An 18,936-nucleotide genomic window follows, 5' to 3' on the forward strand; every position below is an offset into this window, starting at 1 on the left:
GGGACATGAATAGGGTAGAATCTATATATTAAACCCCTTTCTAGAATAAGAAGGAAAGTTAATAAATTGTAAATTTCTGTCTTAAAATATCCCGTTCATGCCCTACGTTACATGACAAGATGCAGTAGGTAGGTAATGCGAGTTTCGCATTTAAGTTTTCTTTTTACAATTCAGAAGAAGAAGCTTGGTGGCAGATACTGTCTAGGTCTGGAGTGTAGGTGGAAGTGCAAGCTGGGGGGACTAATTGGTGCCCAATTAGAGCAAGTGGCTGCATGTTGCCTGGAGCCTCCATCAGACTTTGTGAGATGCTATCAGCCAACACGCTAGCCTGCCGAATTCCCATGGTCGAGCTGATGAGACGCAATTGCTCTACCGCCCAAAATCGCTCTTTAAGAGCGTTCAAATCTTCTTGAGACACAACGAGGAGCGGCCAGATGAGACTACCGGAGCCTACGAAGAATTTTAGTTAGGTATCGATACTTAGCTACGCTAGTCTACTTACGTGGAGATCCTATGAAATTAGGAGCGGAGATGCAGATTTCAGTGGACATTTGGCGGATAATGGAAAGGGCCGATGGGTGGTTGGCGTTATTAGGAGCATCGTAATGAATTTCGTTTTGATGCATGATCTGGTTAACTAGTATTCGCTGTGTACGCCAGCTGTTCCAAACCTGTGCAGTCCAAGGGCTGCTGTAGATATGACGCTTCTTTTCGAAATATGTGCCAGGAGAAGTGTTGCCAGCATCAACTGTAGCATAAATCCAGCTCGAGGGAAGAGTTGCCCTCCAAGCTTGCAGATCGTTGTCAAGTTCAACTGCAGCCTTCCGGATGACTTTCGGATCTGATATGTTACGACTTCTAATTCCTGAGCGCAGATTGAGAAGTCGGAAATATATGTCACCCATGGGGCTCGGTTTATTCTTCTTGCGATGTTTTTCCATGAAACTGCCTCTGTAAGTGTTACTTATTTGCAGTAAGGCCAGGGGAGCGGCGACACCCTGTTGCGTGCAAGCAAATAACTATGAAGTGGTTAGATCGGTCAAGTCTTCACCAAAAAAAGGGGTGGATTTAGGAAGACTTACTATTTGAGAGCGGAGTTGCATGTACAACTGTCCTCCAAGTTCATAGTTAAATTGCTCTGGGCCTCGGAGCTGTAGAAGAGCTGTAGCACCTTCGATATGAGCGGCCCATGAACGATAGTGATCCCAATCCTCGATATTAATGAACTGTATATAGCGATTAGGGTCCGTTAGTATCAATTAAGGCACATTGACTTACCTCGAATAGTCCTAATAGGATGACTGTCATCAACGTCGTATCCGCAATCGATTCGACCGGATCACCCAAAGCCTCGTTCGTGGCCACTAAGGCTCGAACGTACTGTTCCTTGGCCTTCCATGCAATATATGGTGCGTAGAATATGTTAGAGATGCCTGCCATGCCGGCTGCCTCAATGGCTGGTCGAATATTATTCATTGAGCGGTCTTCGAAATACATCTGCATCAGCCAGGTATGATATTCCTTGGAGAGAGGCGGCTCATCGCAGGAATAATGAGCGAAGAAGAAATGGGCCGCAATTTCATTGATTGGTTGAGAAAGGGCATACGGGATGCTGATGGGAGGTGGGGAAGCTGAAACTGCGGAAACCGTCGAAAGAGCGGGGACGACTTCCTGCACCACAGCTGCGCTTGGTTGTTTAACCTGGGCTCCCTCATGGAGCATGCGAGATCTCCGAATGATTCGTTTAGACTCATCACGAAACATGATGTCGGCCAGGTCCCGGAAGCCAGGACATTGTATCTTCGCTTTCTCACACCTCAAGCACACCGGCTTTCGCTGGTCACACTATTGACAACGGTCAGGCCCTGCTATAACGCCTGGAATGTGATATACCTTGATCTTGCGCTGGCGACAGCGTTGGCAGCCTTTGCTTACCACTCCATAGTACACCATGCCGAGGGAGAGTGCTTTAATTGAACCTACACGTCCTCTGCAAATGGTTCGAGATGCTCCTTCTTTCAGCCAGGCAAACACAGCCAGAGATCTTCGTCGACAACATATCGTGGCTCGACGGCGAATTGTTGGCTGCCGGGGAGGGCATCGAAACGACGAGTGAGGCTCGCAGTCGTACCCTGTAACAGGCATAGTGCGGGACCCACAAACCGGTCACTCGTGGACCTCGATCGTATATTCAGGAGGAGTTAAATATCTCTGGAATCCGCCTAATTTCTCAGGAAAGATTTTTAAAGATATTCCGCCTACCTGCAGATCTTGGACCTCCCCAATTATTCTCCCACAGCTTTCTTTTCAAAAGGAAGAAAATAGAACTTCATATTAACCACGTGACCGCGCGGCTGTTTCGCTCCTGATAAGCACGCGTATCCCACCATGACCGACATAGCACCAACCCCACCCTCATCCTCGACAGAAACCACCTTTCGCTCCTTCAGCCACGCGCAGGGCACAAACTACGCGCAGAACCGACGCGATTACCACTCAAAATTGTATCAAATTATTATTGATTATCATACATCCAATGGTGGCGAACTCAACACTATTCTTGATGTCGGCTGCGGTCCTGGCACGGCTGTCCGTACACTCGCACCGCGCTTTTCTCATGCCATCGGCATTGATCCGTCGGAAGGGATGATCACCACTGCTCGGTCTCTCGGGGGTGTCTCATATAACTCAGAAGCCATCCGCTTCGACATCTCCACCGCTGAAGATCTCGGCTCCAATCTCTCATCGCCCATTCCAGATGGCAGCGTCGACCTTATCACCGCTGCCACTGCCGCCCATTGGTTCAACATGTCAGGCTTCTGGCCCCGAGCCGCTCAGGTGCTCAAGCCAGGCGGCAGCGTTGCGATATGGACCAGTGCCTCCTTGCGTGTTCATCCGTCCACACCGAATTACGCCGCCGTTCAGTCTGCCATAGACAAGCACGAGGATGTGCTCAAGGACTACATGGTGTTAGGCAACAGGCTCTCCCGCGACCTGTATGTTGATCTGCATCTACCTTGGGCACTCCCAACACCTGTGTCAGAGTTTGATGAAGGAACCTTTTTACGGAAGGAGTGGGGTACTGGCCGAGACCCAGAGCTTGGCGACCAGTTCTTCGCTCACCAAGCGCCGGTAGACTTAGACACACTGGAGTTGGTGCTAGGTACGACGAGCCCCGTTACGAGGTGGCGAGAGGCTCATCCCGATGCTGTCGGCACCGAACGTGACGCGGTGAGGATGATACGAAGGGAAATTGAACGGGCATTGCACGATGCTGGTGTGGAGGAAGGGAAGGAGATGGTGAAGGGAGGAGTGAAGGGGGTTTTGTTGATGGTCAAAAGGAAAGCATAGTCGTGACTGAGTCATCCACTAGTACTTGAAGGAACAGGGTAATATTGCTCGGCAATAAACCAACGATGCCTCTGCCTCCTTTGGTTTACTCGTTCAAGCAAATCTCTTAAGTGTAGTTGGTGTGGTCGGGGCTCGATTTTAGACTCCAGTTGCTATCTTGTTCGTTCCAATACTACCCGCACTTTCCGCCTCGTTCTTATCTCCTCCCCTCCCACCAAACCTCCACCACTGCCCGAATTAACTCTTCAGTGACCCTAACTCCAACCCCAATTTCTTCCTTACTCTCCAACATCGGAACATGGAGGAACACCACATCCCTCGTCCCCTTCTTCTTCTGCATCTCCAAAAGGCTAACATAATAAATAAATCCACAAACGAAATTCCCCACATCATCACTCAACCTCACATCCACATTTCCTCCCTCCTCCTTTCCTATCTGCTTCCCCTTCACCTTCCCCTTCCCTCCTATCCCAACCCTAAACCCAACCCTAAACCCAACCCCAGCCCCCGTACTCTTCCCCTGCTCTTTCGCCGGCATATCCAAACCCTTTAACCTCTGCCCCCAAACCCTCACCACACTCTCTAGATCCACCCCGGACCTTAACTCCCCTACCTCCTTCCCAAAACCCTTCTTATTCTCCACTCGCGTAAACACCCTCCTATCAATATCAGGCACATCATGGTACCCCTCTTTCTGGGCACCTAATTCCACGGCAAAATAATCTCTATCCCCTGCGAGGCCAATGTGTATTACGATATCGGGATCGTTCTGCGCGATGAGTTGTGGGGCGGAGACAAGGATCTTGTGGTAGGCTGCTGGCATGGGGGTTGAAGGGATAAGGAGGCGGATAGGGATATTTGGGAAGGAAGAGGAGAGAGTGGGGGAGAGGAGGGAGGCCAAGATCCAGGAGGGGTTAGTTTGGTAGGGGTGGAGGGCTTGGAAGGGCTGTGGGGTTGGTTTGGGGATTAGAGAAGATGGGAAGGGAAGTAGGGAAGAGACGCACGCCGAAGCCGGTAATAAGGACTTTAATTGGTTGATCAGAGGTTGCGGCTGCCATTTTTACGAATGAAGAAGTTTGAGCTTTGGAATTAGAGGAGAAGTTGTAGTTATGGAGGTGAGTGGATACAGTGGGTGATGTTGATGTATGAGTCAGATGGTTGAGATGACATTGAGCACCATTTTTGAATGCGGGTTGGATAACGTGACATTTGACGATTCAACAGGTGATGAATCCTGTGTAAAATAAGCCACATTTCTACTCGTATATGTGCTTCATCATGCTAGATTTGGTCGGGGTTCCCCAGCCTTTCGTCCTGTTTGACCAAGTGTAACCTAGTGTGAAACTTGGGTACTTTAACAACATCGCTAGTGGCTGAAATGACATCAGACTTGATTTGTACGGATACTGCTGGCCACTTCTCAACGCGTATTGATGGTAGCGTCGTTGATCCGATTGAATTCCGTTGGTAGAAAATTCGGTATGGGAGAATATCTTCCACATCTCTCCTGGCATTTTTTTCCGAAGAGTTGGCGCCTATGCTTGGTTGTTGTAATGATCCTAAAGAACAGAATTAACGCATTCTCTAGTCACGAAAATAAAGCAAACGATAGCGCCGCGATTGAAGCCGCGGTCCCAATCTATCGAGATATCAGCTACCTTGGACAATTGCACTCGCATAGTCTCACTCACGAATACAACTTGATCAAATGCCGTCAGTCCAACGCTTGAACCACTCCCTGTAGTCCCGCCACCAGTTGGTGGTCGAATGCAAAACCCAAGATCTGTTGGAGCTAGGGTTGGTGCTAATCCTGTTGACACATTCTTCCTCGCTTTCAACCCTGTATCTATAATACTGCAAAATCCAGAGCCTAGTTGAGGACTATTTGTGCCGTTACCGTTGTTTGAGAGAGCATCCGCGATGTTCTTGTAGCCCTGGATCTTGAAGAAATTTAGGCACTTAGTTGCCGCATCGTCAAAGCGGTCCCGGGCAAGAGTGGGGAGAGCGGCAAGTTGGGTGCCGATAGAACACGGGAGCGTTTCTTGAGATTTGGAGTAGCAGATACAGGATGCTTGGGCGGTGGGATTAACGGCGTAGAACGCGGTCGTAGCTTGTGCACAGGAGCTGATAATAGAGGCGAAGGATTTGCAGGCTGTGAATGATGTAGATGAAAGGGTCGTTGTGGGGGTGACTGGATACATTAGCCTTGAGCCTTGACTCGCTTTTGAAGGAGAAGGCAATGATACATACAAGTTACATTGATTGATGTGGTAGTACTCGCAACTGTCGTTGAAAGATCTGAGGTCCAAAACCCGCCAACACAACAGTCGTCCGTGCTTGTTGAAGTTTCTTCTGCCTTGCCGAACGCGTCTACTATGTTTGACATCACATCTACCACACCTTTAGCAATTTCTAGTCGCTGTTCTAGATTTCCGTTGTTTGATTGGAGTTGCGCTTGTGGTGGGACTTCGTTCGGTTTAATTACATTCGGTGCATTTTTAGGGCTTAATGGGATCACAGGTCTTGGTTCTACAGGTCCTGGTAATCCTGGAACACTTGGCTCTTCTGGTCTGGGTGGTCCGGGTGGTCTGGGTGGTCTGGGTGCGGCCACGATTCCTCCCGCAGCCCTGGAATCGAACAGCAGAGCGTGGGCTAGAAAATAAATATATATATGCATGCTCAGAAGAGCTGCTAAGACAATGAAATAAGTCACAAGCAGATTTCGTGGAAGGTAGCAAACCAATGTCGTTGTTTGTGCAGCAGCATGTTAGGCCCCTTATGAAGTTCTCAGGGAATCTGTGCCGCAAGGAGGATCGCGTCTGTTCAGCGAAGTGTTTCAGATATGCCAGCCGCTTCAGAGTCAGGTCTGTGTTCATTAAGGCCGGACGTAATGCACTGCCCATTAACTTTGCTTGGGCGAATCAGAAGTGGGGGTCTCAAGAAGTCCGACGGGCATTCGAAACCGTGAGACATATCGGATGAGAGGGTGCAGCGAAAGTAACTGCGCCACTTTCACATATTGAGCCACAGACGGAGACGGGCTATTGATGAAAGGCCTTAGGTGAAGGTCTTGAACACGACTGCTGAGTTGAGCTACGAACCGAAACCATAGACTTTGACTGGAGGAAGAGACATTGAACTCAGCGGATACTCTCAGGTAGTGGGTGAGGGTTGAGAGATCTTGCGTAGTTCAAATCGGAGTAAGCAGGCAACCCGGCTGGGCTGCTTCGGGATCGTTATAGGGGAGCATCACGACATTTGCAGCCTGCAAAAGAGCGTGCAGACCTATAGGCAGTTTAACCGCTCCCTTCGGCCAAGCGCGAAGGACCAGAAGGGCCAAGCGAAACCAGCATCTGCTCAGTTGGTGGTAGAAAATAGCGCTCCCGAACTCGGGCATGATTTGTGATGTTGGAAGGATGCCAAGCCCGATCGGGGAAAGGACCGTTGGTCGCCGAAAATGAACGCTCATACTGAAGAATTATTTTGCCGGCCTGACTCACTTCAATGCCAACAATCATGTGCATGCAAATACTCTGACACTTATTGATCACAATTGCTGAAAGTCTAGACCCCTTGGAACTGTAAATTGGCCTCCAGATCCTTGCGAAAGCGTTCGTAGCCTCATCGACATGGCGACTCACGGGGCTGCCACCCAGCCCACCAAAGTGTCAATCCTCGGGAAGGACTCAATTGTGGTCCATTATGGCCTTTGGCAGAGCTACATTGCTCACGATCTCCTTACTGCAATACCCTCGTCGACGTACGTGCTGATCACAGACACCAACATTGGACCCCTCTACATCCCCTCCTTCCAAAAGAGCTTCAGTCGGGAAGCTGCAGCCCTCTCCTCCCCCCCGCAACTCCTCACATACCAAATCCCGCCTGGTGAGAACTCTAAATCACGGTCGACAAAAGGCGTTGTCGAAGATTGGCTCCTGTCACAAGGATGCACGAGGGACACGGTCATAATTGCTCTTGGTGGAGGTGTGATCGGGGATATGATAGGCTTTGTTGCGGCCACCTACATGAGGGGCATCAAGTTTGTGCAAGTGCCTACAACACTGCTAGCCATGGTGGACTCGTCAATTGGCGGAAAGACAGCAATTGACACTCCCGCGGGCAAGAATCTCGTCGGAGCATTCTGGCAGCCGCAAAGGATTTATATTGATCTCCAGTTCTTGGAATCATTGCCAAAGAGGGAGATCATCAATGGCATGGGTGAGGTAGTCAAGGTAGGCTTGTGTGTACCACTTAAAATAGTCAGCACACTGAAACACGTAGACTGCCGCCATCTGGGATGAGGAGGAGTTCACTGCGCTGGAGGCCAATGCTGAAGTGATCCTCCAAGCCATCGATAAAAAGCCAATCAATGGCCGTCGCAATCTGGACGATATAGCTTTTATCCTGAAGCGAATCGTAATAGGGTCCGTCCGAGTCAAGGCCGAGGTAGTGTCGGCTGACGAACGAGAAGGCGGTTTACGGAATCTCCTCAACTTCGGACACTCGATCGGGCATGCAATGGAAGCCATTCTCACTCCTCAGATTCTCCATGGAGAATGCGTAGCGATGGGCATGGTGAAAGAGGCGGAACTTGCGAGATACCTCGGAGTCTTAGACCCGTCTGCTGTTGCTCGCCTCACGAAATGTATCGCCAGCTACCAACTCCCTACGTCACTATCGGACAAGGTTGTTCGAAAACGGTCTGCGAACAAGCATTGCCCAGTCGATGAGATGATCTCCATCATGGCTGTAGATAAGAAGAATGCTGGCAAACAGAAGAAGATCGTCCTTCTCTCTGGCATTGGCCGGACCCACGAGAAGAAGGCCAGCTCGGTTGCAGATCGGGATATCAAGCTCATCCTCTCTCCCAGTGTACTAGTCCACCCTGACATTTCCTTCGATTCAGTTGTAACGTGCACACCCCCTGGGTCTAAGAGCGTTTCGAATCGCGTGCTGGTTCTCGCTGCCCTTGGTTCTGGTTCATGTCGCATCAGCAATCTTCTACATTCAGATGATACTCAAGTTATGCTAGATGCACTGACGAAAATGCAAGGGGCCACCTTTTCGTGGGAAAATGATGGCAAAGAGCTGGTTGTCACTGGAAATGGCGGCAACCTGAAGACGACCAACGATGCGTTGTACCTGGGCAATGCTGGAACGGCCTCCCGATTCTTGACATCCGTTGCTGCTTTGGCACAGCGAACAGGAGACATCACATCCACTGTTCTCACTGGTAATGCTCGGATGAAGGAGCGTCCGATTGGCCCGCTCGTTACGTCTCTTCGATCCATGGGGGTAGATGTATTCTTCAAAGAAAAAGAGGGCAGCTTGCCATTGCGAATCTCAGCCTGTGGAGGCTTCGGTGCAACCTCAGGAGAGCGAGCTTTTACTGGAGACATCGAGCTTGGTGCTACAGTTTCCTCTCAATACGTTTCTTCCCTTCTCATGTGTGCTCCGTATTCTAAGGTACCCGTCACCCTTCGACTTGTCGGAGGCAAACCGATCTCGCAACCTTATATCGACATGACAATTGCCATGATGGCAACTTTCGGTGTGCAGGTCGAGAAATCGCAAACGGAGCTAAACACCTACCATATTCCAAGTAAACCTTACACAAACCCCGCCGAATATGTTGTCGAGAGTGATGCGAGTTCGGCAACATACCCGCTCGCAATAGCAGCCATCACAGGCACAACTTGCACAGTGCCGAATATCGGTTCTGCATCGCTGCAAGGTGACGCACGCTTTGCGGTCGAGGTTCTTCGGCCGATGGGATGTAAAGTTGTACAAACAACGACCTCCACCACTGTGACCGGCCCGCCGAAGGGTGGTCTCAAGGCAGTTAAAGAAATCGACATGGAGCCGATGACGGATGCATTCCTCACCGCTTCAGTCTTAGCTGCTGTCGCATCCTCCAACGGCTCCACTACCACCACTCGAATATATGGTATTGCCAATCAACGAGTGAAGGAGTGTAACCGGATTCAAGCGATGGAGGACGAACTTGCGAAATTCGGTGTTACATGTCGACAATTTGATGATGGCATTGAGGTTGATGGTCGAGGATATCAGTTAGACTCACCGAAAGCTGGTATCCACTGTTACGACGATCACAGAGTCGCCATGAGTTTTGGCGTCCTCGCTCTTGTAGCCCCAAAGCCTGTGCTCATTCTTGAGAAATATTGCACCGCCAAGACGTGGCCAGGATACTGGGACAATCTTAACCAGTTATTTAAAGCCCAATTGGATGGGGTTGAGGAACAGCTCGTCCTACACGACAGCCATCACGGCCTCAAGACACATGAAAAATCTATCTTCATCATTGGTATGCGAGGTGCTGGCAAAACAACCACCGGCGGTTGGGCAGCTCGCATTCTCGGGTGGCCTCTTCTTGACTTAGACACAGCTTTGGAGGAGCATGTAGGCATGACGATCCCGGAGCTCATCAAAGGGAAGGGATGGGACGGCTTCCGAGATGAGGAGCTGAAGTTCCTAAGCAAAACGATGAAGGACCGGCCCACAGGACATATTCTCGCTTGTGGTGGTGGCATTGTCGAACTGCCCGAAGCACGAAAGATGCTTTCGGGATGGCAGAAGGACGGTGGTATTGTGCTTCTGGTTACCAGAGATATTAGCAAGGTCATGTCATTCCTTCAAATCGATAAAACACGACCCGCTTACGTCGAGGATATGATGGGCGTTTGGCTGAGGCGAAAGCCTTGGTACCTGGAGTGTAGCAACTACCATTTCCACAGTCAAAGCGTTGATTCTGTCGGTCTCGCCAACACATTAGAGGACTTCTCCAGATTCTTGGCTCTAATATCCGGGAATGGGGCAGCATTGCAAGTGGTGAAGAAGAGGAAACAGTCCTTCTTTGTTTGTCTTTCCGCCCCTCAGATTCTGCCTTGGGTCAAAAAGCTTCCAGAGATTGTGGTTGGCTCAGATGCGGTCGAGCTGCGAGTGGATCTATTGGAAGATCCCAACTCAAACGAGGGAATACCATCGCCGGAATTTGTCGTCGATCAAATCGCCTTGTTGCGGACTGTTATAACGGTGCCACTAATATTCACCCTTCGAACAAAAGCCCAAGGAGGCAGGTTCCCAGACGAGGCTTATAATGAGGCTCAACAGCTCTACCGCACTGCACTCCGATTGGGGGTCGAATTCGTTGACCTTGAAATGACAATGCCGGAGGAAATTCTCCGCGAAGTCTCTGAAAACAGGGGCTTCACCAACATCATTGCTTCACATCACGACCCGCAAGGGCAGCTGTCGTGGAGTAACGGCTCTTGGATACCATTCTACAACAAGGCTCTTCAATACGGCAACGTCATCAAGCTAGTAGGAATAGCGAAGACTTTACAAGACAATTTTGCCCTAGCAGAATTCAAGACTTGGGCAGAGAGTTCTCACCCTGTCCCCATCATCGCAATCAACATGGGCGAGCATGGCAAACTCAGCAGGATATTAAACAACTTTATGACGCCTGTTTCACATCCTCTGCTGCCATCTGCAACAGCCCCTGGCCAGCTTTCGGCTACAGATATTCGAAGTGGGCTCTCTCTTATCGGCGAAATTCAGCCCAAGAAATTCTACATTTTTGGCTCTCCCGTCCAGCAATCGCGCTCCCCACCAATGCATAACGCTCTGTTCGCCGAGACTGGCCTTCCTCACTCCTACAGCATTCATGAAACAACGAACGCAAGCGACATTAAAGAAATTATCCGCTCTCCCAACTTTGGCGGTGCTTCTGTCACAATACCACTGAAGCAAGATGTACGTCCACTTCTTGATAGCGTGGGGCCTGAGGTCGATGCCATTGGCGCGCTCAACACAATTGTCCCTGAAACCAGCGTTGACGCCTCCGGCAAAGAAACCACGCACCTCGTCGGGCACAACACCGACTACCTCGGCATGAAGCTTATTCTGCGCAATGCTGGCGCACAAGGCAGCGCCGGCCTTCAAAGCGGCATCGTCATCGGCGGCGGTGGTACATCGCGTGCCGCCATTTACACACTCCACTCAATGCAATATTCCCCCATCTATCTCCTCGGAAGGAGCCCATCTAAGCTCGCAAAGGTCGTAGAAGACTTCCCCCAAAGCTACGATATCCGCATCATTCCCGACTTCACCTATATCGCCAACCTTGAGAAATTACCGACCGTCGCGATTGGCACTATTCCTGCTGACCAACCAATTGATACTGGTATTCGCGAAACACTGTGCGCCCTGTTTGAGCGTGCGAAGGCTGAAGATGCGACGGTGGATAAGGGTGACATGGGGGTGTTACCAATTGGCAGTTTACCGCCGGACGGGAAGAGGATTTTGCTTGAGATGGCATATAAACCAACTGTTACGAGCTTGATTCGCTTGGCGGTGGATGCGGGTTGGAAGACGGAGAATGGATTGGAGGTCCTGGTTGGGCAGGGGGTTTATCAGTTTGAGATGTGGACGGGGGTTAAGCCGCTTTATAAGGTTGCTAGGGTGAGTGTGAGAATGTGAGGTGAGGTTGGGTGTGAGCGTATGCTAACTTGTTATAGGACGCTGTTATGGGTACTTGATATTCGCACAAGTACTTTTCTCATAGGGTGATGATTCTGGGTGATTGAGATGCAGCATAACAGCGTGAGTTTCGTTTATTGTGCTCGACTTTCTCGCTGTAGTTAGAGTAGACAACAGGCAAAGGAAATTGTGAGAGCAAAATCATCTCAAAATTTCATATATTGCGTTATATTACCCCATAACTCGACAGCTTCTCTCGCCTGCTATCGCCATCGAACTTCGTGATCAACCTGTTTGCTCCACATCTGCCTCTTATATTGGGTCAGCAAACCCAGGCGAGTATAGTCTACTCATCGTTTATGTATTCTCTGGTTTAAATCCCACTCTTCTCGCCTGGTACAGTTTCTGCTCAAAGCGCGGTATTGCTTTCTAAATACTGTGCCCACCCTGGTATTAGATCCGAAACCTCCATCCTTTCCTTTACAATAGCAGATACTACAGATTCGAATCGGTCACCTTCAAAGGGTCGGAAACGTCCCGCACTCGACGAAATGGGTTCCGAATAGGAAGCCAAAATAAGGCAAGACCCAACCACCCCATGCAAATCACGAGTACGAAAGACGTGGAGTGTAGGAGAACGCAGACCAGGGAAAATGTAGTCTATACGGTGGAGTTCAGGATGCAGACGACAAAGCTTATGAAGGTTTAAGAAGCCAGGAGAGAATGCTAAGACTAGTGAGTGAGGAGTCTGAGAACGCCAATGCAGCAGTGTCGATGATAGCGACGACGAAGAATATTGATAGCGGGGATAACAATGACTGTGAGGATTTTGTGCTAGATCTGTATTATTCCAAAGATTGCGTGGGCTCTTCAGAATCGGAATGTGGGAATGGGAGTGGCGCGATGACGAGGTTCGAGGTTCAAGACAGGGACAGGGTGGACAGGATCGCCGCGAAAGCAGGACAAGGGGAAGTCACAGAGACGATTATTCATATGGCAGGAACGACAAAGATAGGGGCAAGCAGAAACGTTCTGCGCACCCAAAGGGCGGTGGTAGTGGCAGTAGCAATAGCAAGAGGGGCAAATAGTCATGACCTTTTCCCTCGCATACGCCACCCAATCCTTTGGTGTCATCCTCCACTACTGAAATGCTCAGCTCTCTGATGCCATCTTTGCATCAGCGGGGGAACATGGAAGCAGCATATTCTAAGAAATATTCGCAGAAGTTTGCTCCGGCGATTGGCTTCCAGCTAGCGGAATGAAAGGAGATTTTGAAGAACTATCTAAGGCCAAGGTGATTTGTTTCCGCAGGCGGAAAATGAGGGTTGGGGCCAGGACCGAGCTCACGTGAGGACGAAGCTGAGTCGATAAAGGTATCTGGTGTTAAGATAGATAGGAGAAAGGGGGGGCTAGATAGACGGAGTGGTGGGGTACCAATGCGGGAGAGAATATTCAGTGGGGCTTGCCTGATCGTTTTCAAGCCTGTGTGAGATGGCGGGTCAGTGGATCGGCGCAAATTGAGGGTGAATGGAGAATCAAGATTATATTTCTTGAATAATATAATGGAGGGCGGATAGACTTCAAATAGAATTTGGCTAATGGGTCAAAAAGTCTGCATCTTGCCCTTCTGGAATTCTTCATTTCTAAGCCTAGAATTAAGGAAATCGAATATCGAGGACTTAAAAAGAAGACATGTCGAAACATGATAAAGACCCAGAATTCTGCACTAACTCTTGCAGAATCTCATCGCAAAGAGCTGGGTGGTCCATCCCGTATCCTGACTAGATCATCTTCCCTTAAGCAAGTACTGCTTCGACCCACATTCTTCCCCGAATCAACCCTGTAGAGCATATCCTACACCTGAATGAAGCTCAGCAATAGCTTCCGCAATTGCAGACTCAAAGTCTTCGTCCGAAAAAGCGACAGGCAGCTGTAATGCCTCGTTATCTAAGTGGTCAGTTTTGCCCAAAGTCTCATCATCCACAATCTGGAAGTTCCTGCCATTGAATATCCAAACTTCATTAGAGTCGTACATCAACACTTCTATGGGTCTATCTTCTCCGTGCAAGTACGGAGGAATGTAGGTAACCTGGTCTCTGAATGTCTGCCCGAAGATGCGGAATCGGGAACCCCGGGCTTTGAGCACTGCTCCAATTTCATAAACGGGTTTCCGGAAGGCATGGAGCCTCCAAAGTGTTGGGATTCTGTCCAAGGGACAGCAATGGGTGAGGGAATTGTGCGCCGCGCATATGTCCAATTCAAACGCTTTTGACGTTTTTTGGACCAGGAGTCGGGCGTTTCGCATGACCCGAGTGAAATGCTGGCTGTAGGAGCTGTCTCTTGCACAAGTCCAAGATTGATCTGAGAGCTTGAGCGTTTTGAGGGAATCTGGACAGCCATGTTGGTCTAGGTACTTGCACAGATGTGATTCTAACCCGAGTTCTAGATGCTGGAGGTTCCTGAGATTGCGTAATTTAGCGCTTCCTCTACTGTCGTACTCAAAAAGAGAGCACCTAGTGCCACCAATATGAGTGAGTCGCTCGAGTGAATCGGCTTGCTTCTGTAGGATATCCAGGAACCGAGTGTCTGTTGTTCTGGGAGCACCTGAAGGAGAGCAAAGCACGAAGACGTACAGTCGCTCGCCGATCGAGAGCTCCTTGAGAGCACGAGGCAAGCTTAAAACAACTTCTAGAAGATCGAGGTAGATATTACATTCGATGAATGTCAATGATTGAAGAGGCGTGGACTTGAGCTTGTTTGGGGGTATGTCGGCCATGGAAAAGTTTGATTCGAAATTGGAACACGAAATAGCAAGGCGTCGCAAGGTCGGATGAAGAAAAATCAACGCATTTAGACCAAACTTGAACCTAGTGTCTCCACGTCCGTGGCCGTGCAGTGTCACTGCATATGTTCAGCTTGAGGCCATTAAGGAGGAGTTCCAACTTACTCGACTGCAACATGGGAAGAACTGGAAGTGGTTTCCGAGGATTCCCAGAGGCCTTTATCAAGGCTGTATAGTCGATCCGGCAGTAATTAATGAATGATACTTCATTTCCTCTCCAAGGGTTATTGTTCGGGCAGGGTGACTCTACTGTTAGGTGACGGAGCTTATCCATTCGATACAGAGGGGCGTTTAGGTATTCAATTCCCGTCTCATGCTCTTGAACATAACATATGGAGAGATCTTGGACATATGACAACCGTTTCTCTCTAGATGTTAAGGCCTGGGCTATATTGTAGGCATGTTTGCCCTGAGTGACGAGGAGCTTTCGCCAGATAAAGGGTTCTGTAAGACCTTGGAGCTTGGAACAAGTTGCGGCGAGGCAGCGCAGGCTTTGGCTGGAATCGATCTGTTCGATTACGCAGAGGAGTATTTCGTCGACCAGAGACAAGAGGCTTTGAAGGCCGGCTTGTTGCGCCGCAGCGTCCATTTCTGGGGCTTGCGGGGTTGTACCTGCGACGAATGGTGTGATTCGTCGCCTTTCTGCGATCCGAGGTAATGAGGTGTCAAACCAAACGATCAGAATCTTAAGATGTTCCTGCTCACCCTAGGTTCGAAATCATATGGCGACGAGGGAGGTGGATGTAAGGGAGCAGGTAACAAAGGCTCGCCGAAAGAAGCTTATCGATAAGCTAGCGTCATTTCGATCACATGCCGATTCTTGTTTTGAGGCCGTTTATGTCCTTGTTCTGCACTTCACTCTATGTGTGGCCTCACAAACTCCTGTAGACGGCTTCGAGCCCTCCAAGAGGGCGCCCATGTTCTAACAACATACTTTGCGGCAGCAGAGCCAGCTCAAGGTTGCCTAAGAGGAATTCGTCAGTATTTTGGAAGAGGGTAGGACGACCCGGCGCAGCTTCAACTGCACAGGACAACTTTGCAGTCCTGAGCTGCCCAACCCATACTGCGGAAACTGCGTTTGCCGTTGTAACTCCCAAGCTAGTGGTGGGTAGTGTCAACAATTGACGACCTCTTTGCTCAAGATTGGTGCTGAAGGACCTGTTTCTGGGTGCCATTGCTTGAATATTGTCTGGGCATAGTAGGTAGTGGAGTTTGATGTCCTAGTAAGTTAGTGGGGATAGAAAGGTGCGGGTTGTCCCTATGTACTGATCTATATCCTAGCCGTCTATAGCGTTTTAGCGTGAAAATAATGGGTGGAGAGTAGGTAGAATGACAGGAAGCATAAGCATGAGCTTGTAAGTGCTTAAATACTGAGTGGCTCATGATAAGTATGAGCTTGTAACCTTCTCTCTGCTGCAGAAATTGATCATAGTGATGATTTAGATCGATATATGCAGGTGATTCTCTTTGCAAGCAACTTACTCACACAAGTTTGAACTATTTGGCATAATGGCTTAATCAAATCAATCGACCCTGGATGATCCACCACACGTTTTTAACCAGAAGCACGAACACTATTCTAATGGTGGTGACAGTCGACATCAAGGCCTGTGTCGTTGACCCCGCAATCGGTATTAGTCAAATATGAAAAATAAAGTTACGTCCTAAGGAGACTTCTCAACCGCTGGGTGGTAAGGGTGGAAAGCTGCAAGCAGAAGGCAGTAGTACAAATCTAAATATAGAACTTGCATGCGAACAAGAATAGCTGGTAGCGGCTTCCCTTCACCAGGTATCCGCTGGTGAAAACTCTGGAGACTCATGCCCAACTGGGATTTGTAGATTCTGGGTATCCAAAAGTCATATCGCCAGAGTTGTTATCCTATCTACATCACTGGCGGTATATGCGCTGTAGGTAGTGTATCACACCACTTTAGCGACCGATCACTCGAGTTCCGATGGCTGATTCTAAATAATACATAGAAAGGATATTAATGCGTCTGCGGGCTGCCCCAAATAGTTCTTCGTGTAGCATTCAAGGAGAAATATTCTGGGGCACCCCTTTTCCTAGGACTTCTAAAATCTGAGAGCTTTCCTATTATCTACAAATTCTAGAGAGCCCTTTCATAGGGCCTCCCTTTCTAAGGAGAAATTTTCTAGTATAACCATCATCCCAAGGGCCGTTCTATGGCTAGCCAAGCCACGTGAGTGTAGACCAACTCCTGAATGCCTATAGGTTGGAGGCACAGAATAAGGAGCTTAGAGAGCAATCTAGAAGGCTTGGGAAGAGGTATGTTGAGATGGCTAAAGGTGATTGTAAAGAAGACGCGAATAGGGCGGGATTTGGCATTGAATATGGCAGATTTGGGGGAGAAGGCTGAGGTAGGCTAGGCATTAACTTACGGGCCACAATTAGGCGTTTGGTAAGGCTGATCGATGTTTTTATCTAAATTGGAGGATGCTGCGGCCTAAATCGTTCCAATAATTAATTTTTGACCTGCATGGGTCCTTTCAGGGCCAGTTGAATGCCCTGGATGACGGCTATGATTTTAGGAAGAGATAAGTGTCGCGTTATGCATAAACGAAGGCCTCACTTTGATATCGTTGAAAACATTCAGCCGTATGAATTGAAAGCGTTAGGCATAGTTGGGCTTCTTACTGCATAGAACCGGTGTGAGATTGCCGAGGCTTCAACAGCCGTATATGTGGCTTGGGTTAACCTCCATTTCCACTCACGGTGGCTTGTCTCGATCAGGCTAGATAGGAAGGTATAAGATTTCCCTTTATTTCGCTAACCACTCCCCAGAATGTAATCCAGCCTCCAGGAAGAATTCAAAATGGCGAATACGCCTTCGGAATATCCAATTGGTCACCTTGCCATAGGCTATCCAAGATTGGCTGGCCAAATGGAGATCCTTCCAGAAACTGCAATATACCGTCGTTTCGGTGCTCTCAACTCACGGAATCTGCTCTACTATCAAGCAGAGCTTGCGTCGTTAGAGAAAGAGCTGATATTACAGGAAAATTTGGATAGCAGCGTACCGGAAAAGCAACGGTATGCGCTTGACTGGTACTGGCTGAGCCAATCAGTAGAGCAGGGAGATAGGAAGCAACTCGACCTAGTCATGAAGATGCGAGCACTCCTCAAGGAGTATAGTAAGCTCCTTCCCTGGAAAGTGAGGAGAGGCAAGGAACTAATACAAATTAGATGAAATCCTTCTGCAGCAAGCCAAAGTCTATGATCTTCAGGGGCCGGATCAGTGGGACTTAAGAGATCTCCAAAGATTTCTCCAGACTCCAGAAATGGGCCCCCTCGCATTAATTGGAGACGATGCGATGATTTGGGGTTCCGTGACCAATCCAAACTCTCACAGCAACGATCTCGTTGCTTTACGGCCTCGCAAGAAAGGAGATCCATTTTCTGGATGGCTTGCAGTGAAATCAGCCACGGCACTAATTCGCTGCGGAGGCGTTCGGTGGAAACGCCCTTCAAGAGTCCATGGCGAGGTTGGGTATCAGGATAGCACCATTTTCCGGATCACACGGTGGATCACAACAATTTTGGCATCATTAATTCCTCTGGCATCGGTGGTGGCATTGTATTTTGTACATTCACTTCCTTCTCGCCTTGGAATTATTGGAGGGTTCAATCTTCTTATATCAATATGCTTAAGTGCTTTTACGACGGCGAATCGAGCTGAGGTTTTTGCAGTGTCTTCAGCGTAAGTGACAGTTTAAAGCTCTTGAGCATGTAGCTGATTCGAATTTAGTTTCACGGCTGTTCAAGTCGTTTTCATAAGTACCGGGAATAAATAAAAGGACCATTAGAAGAGTAAGGAGAATAGACTTCCTAAGGGTAAGTCCCGTGATCATGGACCCTCAAGCATCAGATAATCACGAGGATTTATGGAGATTAGGAATGTGGGGCTGAACTAGCTTCATGGATATTGAGAAAGTTAAGGTAGAGACGATTCGAATCAAAGATATAATTTCTCATCCCAACCAATACTGCACTACCGACGTCGAACCAGTACTGACCTTATTTCTGGATGCGATAATTGGTGGAGAATTTGATGGATTTTCGCAATTGTGCTCTTGAAAACCTCCTAATTTGTAATGAGAATGATTTACGTTGTGGACGCAGACTTCTGCCTTAACGCCTCTTTCTCCTACTCAGCCACGTTAAGGCATATCCAATAGCGAAGTAGTCCGAGGAAGAGCTTTCCGTACCTTCTGCTGCCTAT

At 48.9% G+C, this 18,936-nt stretch overlaps 6 protein-coding genes across 6 annotated transcripts; 3 read left to right on the forward strand and 3 right to left on the reverse strand.

Annotated features, from left to right (window-relative positions):
- Positions 1-494: 494 nt before the first annotated feature.
- On the reverse strand, positions 495-1,953 carry BDR25DRAFT_213918 (uncharacterized protein; the record flags this gene model as incomplete). The annotated part of the gene is made up of 4 exons (XM_033684767.1): positions 495-1,019; positions 1,083-1,226; positions 1,279-1,845; positions 1,894-1,953. The coding sequence occupies 4 exons, from the start codon at positions 1,951-1,953 to the stop codon at positions 495-497; spliced, it is 1,296 nt and encodes a 431-aa protein (XP_033552142.1).
- A 307-nt stretch (positions 1,954-2,260) lies between these two features.
- On the forward strand, positions 2,261-3,449 carry BDR25DRAFT_382240 (S-adenosyl-L-methionine-dependent methyltransferase). Its single transcript, XM_033697765.1, has one exon. The coding sequence runs from the start codon at positions 2,389-2,391 to the stop codon at positions 3,349-3,351; it is 963 nt and encodes a 320-aa protein (XP_033552143.1). The 5' UTR covers positions 2,261-2,388; the 3' UTR covers positions 3,352-3,449.
- BDR25DRAFT_254213 (peptidase C15, pyroglutamyl peptidase I-like protein) lies at positions 3,319-4,481 on the reverse strand. Its single transcript, XM_033686285.1, has 3 exons — positions 4,356-4,481; positions 3,851-4,297; positions 3,319-3,775 (listed from the first exon to the last, which is right to left on the reverse strand). The coding sequence occupies exons 1-3, from the start codon at positions 4,407-4,409 to the stop codon at positions 3,548-3,550; spliced, it is 729 nt and encodes a 242-aa protein (XP_033552144.1). The 5' UTR covers positions 4,410-4,481; the 3' UTR covers positions 3,319-3,547.
- Positions 4,482-6,882: 2,401 nt separating this feature from the next.
- BDR25DRAFT_279326 (Pentafunctional AroM protein) lies at positions 6,883-12,044 on the forward strand. Its single transcript, XM_033687746.1, has 4 exons — positions 6,883-7,583; positions 7,633-11,634; positions 11,671-11,835; positions 11,892-12,044. The coding sequence occupies exons 1-4, from the start codon at positions 6,981-6,983 to the stop codon at positions 11,910-11,912; spliced, it is 4,791 nt and encodes a 1,596-aa protein (XP_033552145.1). The 5' UTR covers positions 6,883-6,980; the 3' UTR covers positions 11,913-12,044.
- Positions 12,045-13,618: 1,574 nt separating this feature from the next.
- BDR25DRAFT_254220 (uncharacterized protein) lies at positions 13,619-15,417 on the reverse strand. Its single transcript, XM_033686286.1, has 2 exons — positions 14,801-15,417; positions 13,619-14,754 (listed from the first exon to the last, which is right to left on the reverse strand). The coding sequence occupies exons 1-2, from the start codon at positions 15,282-15,284 to the stop codon at positions 13,688-13,690; spliced, it is 1,551 nt and encodes a 516-aa protein (XP_033552146.1). The 5' UTR covers positions 15,285-15,417; the 3' UTR covers positions 13,619-13,687.
- Positions 15,418-17,265: 1,848 nt separating this feature from the next.
- On the forward strand, positions 17,266-18,508 carry BDR25DRAFT_350697 (uncharacterized protein; the record flags this gene model as incomplete). Its single annotated transcript, XM_033694738.1, has 5 exons — positions 17,266-17,337; positions 17,371-17,436; positions 17,518-17,868; positions 17,918-18,414; positions 18,463-18,508. The coding sequence occupies 5 exons, from the start codon at positions 17,266-17,268 to the stop codon at positions 18,506-18,508; spliced, it is 1,032 nt and encodes a 343-aa protein (XP_033552147.1).
- Between the last annotated feature and the right edge of the window lie 428 nt (positions 18,509-18,936).

This window comes from Lindgomyces ingoldianus, assembly GCF_010093535.1.
Source record: "Lindgomyces ingoldianus strain ATCC 200398 unplaced genomic scaffold BDR25scaffold_5, whole genome shotgun sequence".
Taxonomy (NCBI): domain Eukaryota; kingdom Fungi; phylum Ascomycota; class Dothideomycetes; order Pleosporales; family Lindgomycetaceae; genus Lindgomyces; species Lindgomyces ingoldianus.

Coding starts and splice junctions, on each gene's coding strand:
- BDR25DRAFT_382240 (XM_033697765.1), top strand. CDS start 2,389: ATGACCGACATAGCACCAACCCCACCCTCATCCTCGACAGAAACCACC.
- BDR25DRAFT_254213 (XM_033686285.1), bottom strand. CDS start 4,409: ATGGCAGCCGCAACCTCTGATCAACCAATTAAAGTCCTTATTACCGGC. Junction 4,298..4,355: donor TCCTTATTACCGGCTTCGGC/GTGCGTCTCTTC, acceptor CCAACCCCACAG/CCCTTCCAAGCCCTCCACCC. Junction 3,776..3,850: donor GGAAGAGTACGGGGGCTGGG/GTTGGGTTTAGG, acceptor ATAGGAAAGGAG/GAGGGAGGAAATGTGGATGT.
- BDR25DRAFT_279326 (XM_033687746.1), top strand. CDS start 6,981: ATGGCGACTCACGGGGCTGCCACCCAGCCCACCAAAGTGTCAATCCTC. Junction 7,584..7,632: donor GCATGGGTGAGGTAGTCAAG/GTAGGCTTGTGT, acceptor TGAAACACGTAG/ACTGCCGCCATCTGGGATGA. Junction 11,836..11,891: donor CGCTTTATAAGGTTGCTAGG/GTGAGTGTGAGA, acceptor AACTTGTTATAG/GACGCTGTTATGGGTACTTG.
- BDR25DRAFT_254220 (XM_033686286.1), bottom strand. CDS start 15,284: ATGGACGCTGCGGCGCAACAAGCCGGCCTTCAAAGCCTCTTGTCTCTG. Junction 14,755..14,800: donor TCTTCCCATGTTGCAGTCGA/GTAAGTTGGAAC, acceptor GAACATATGCAG/TGACACTGCACGGCCACGGA.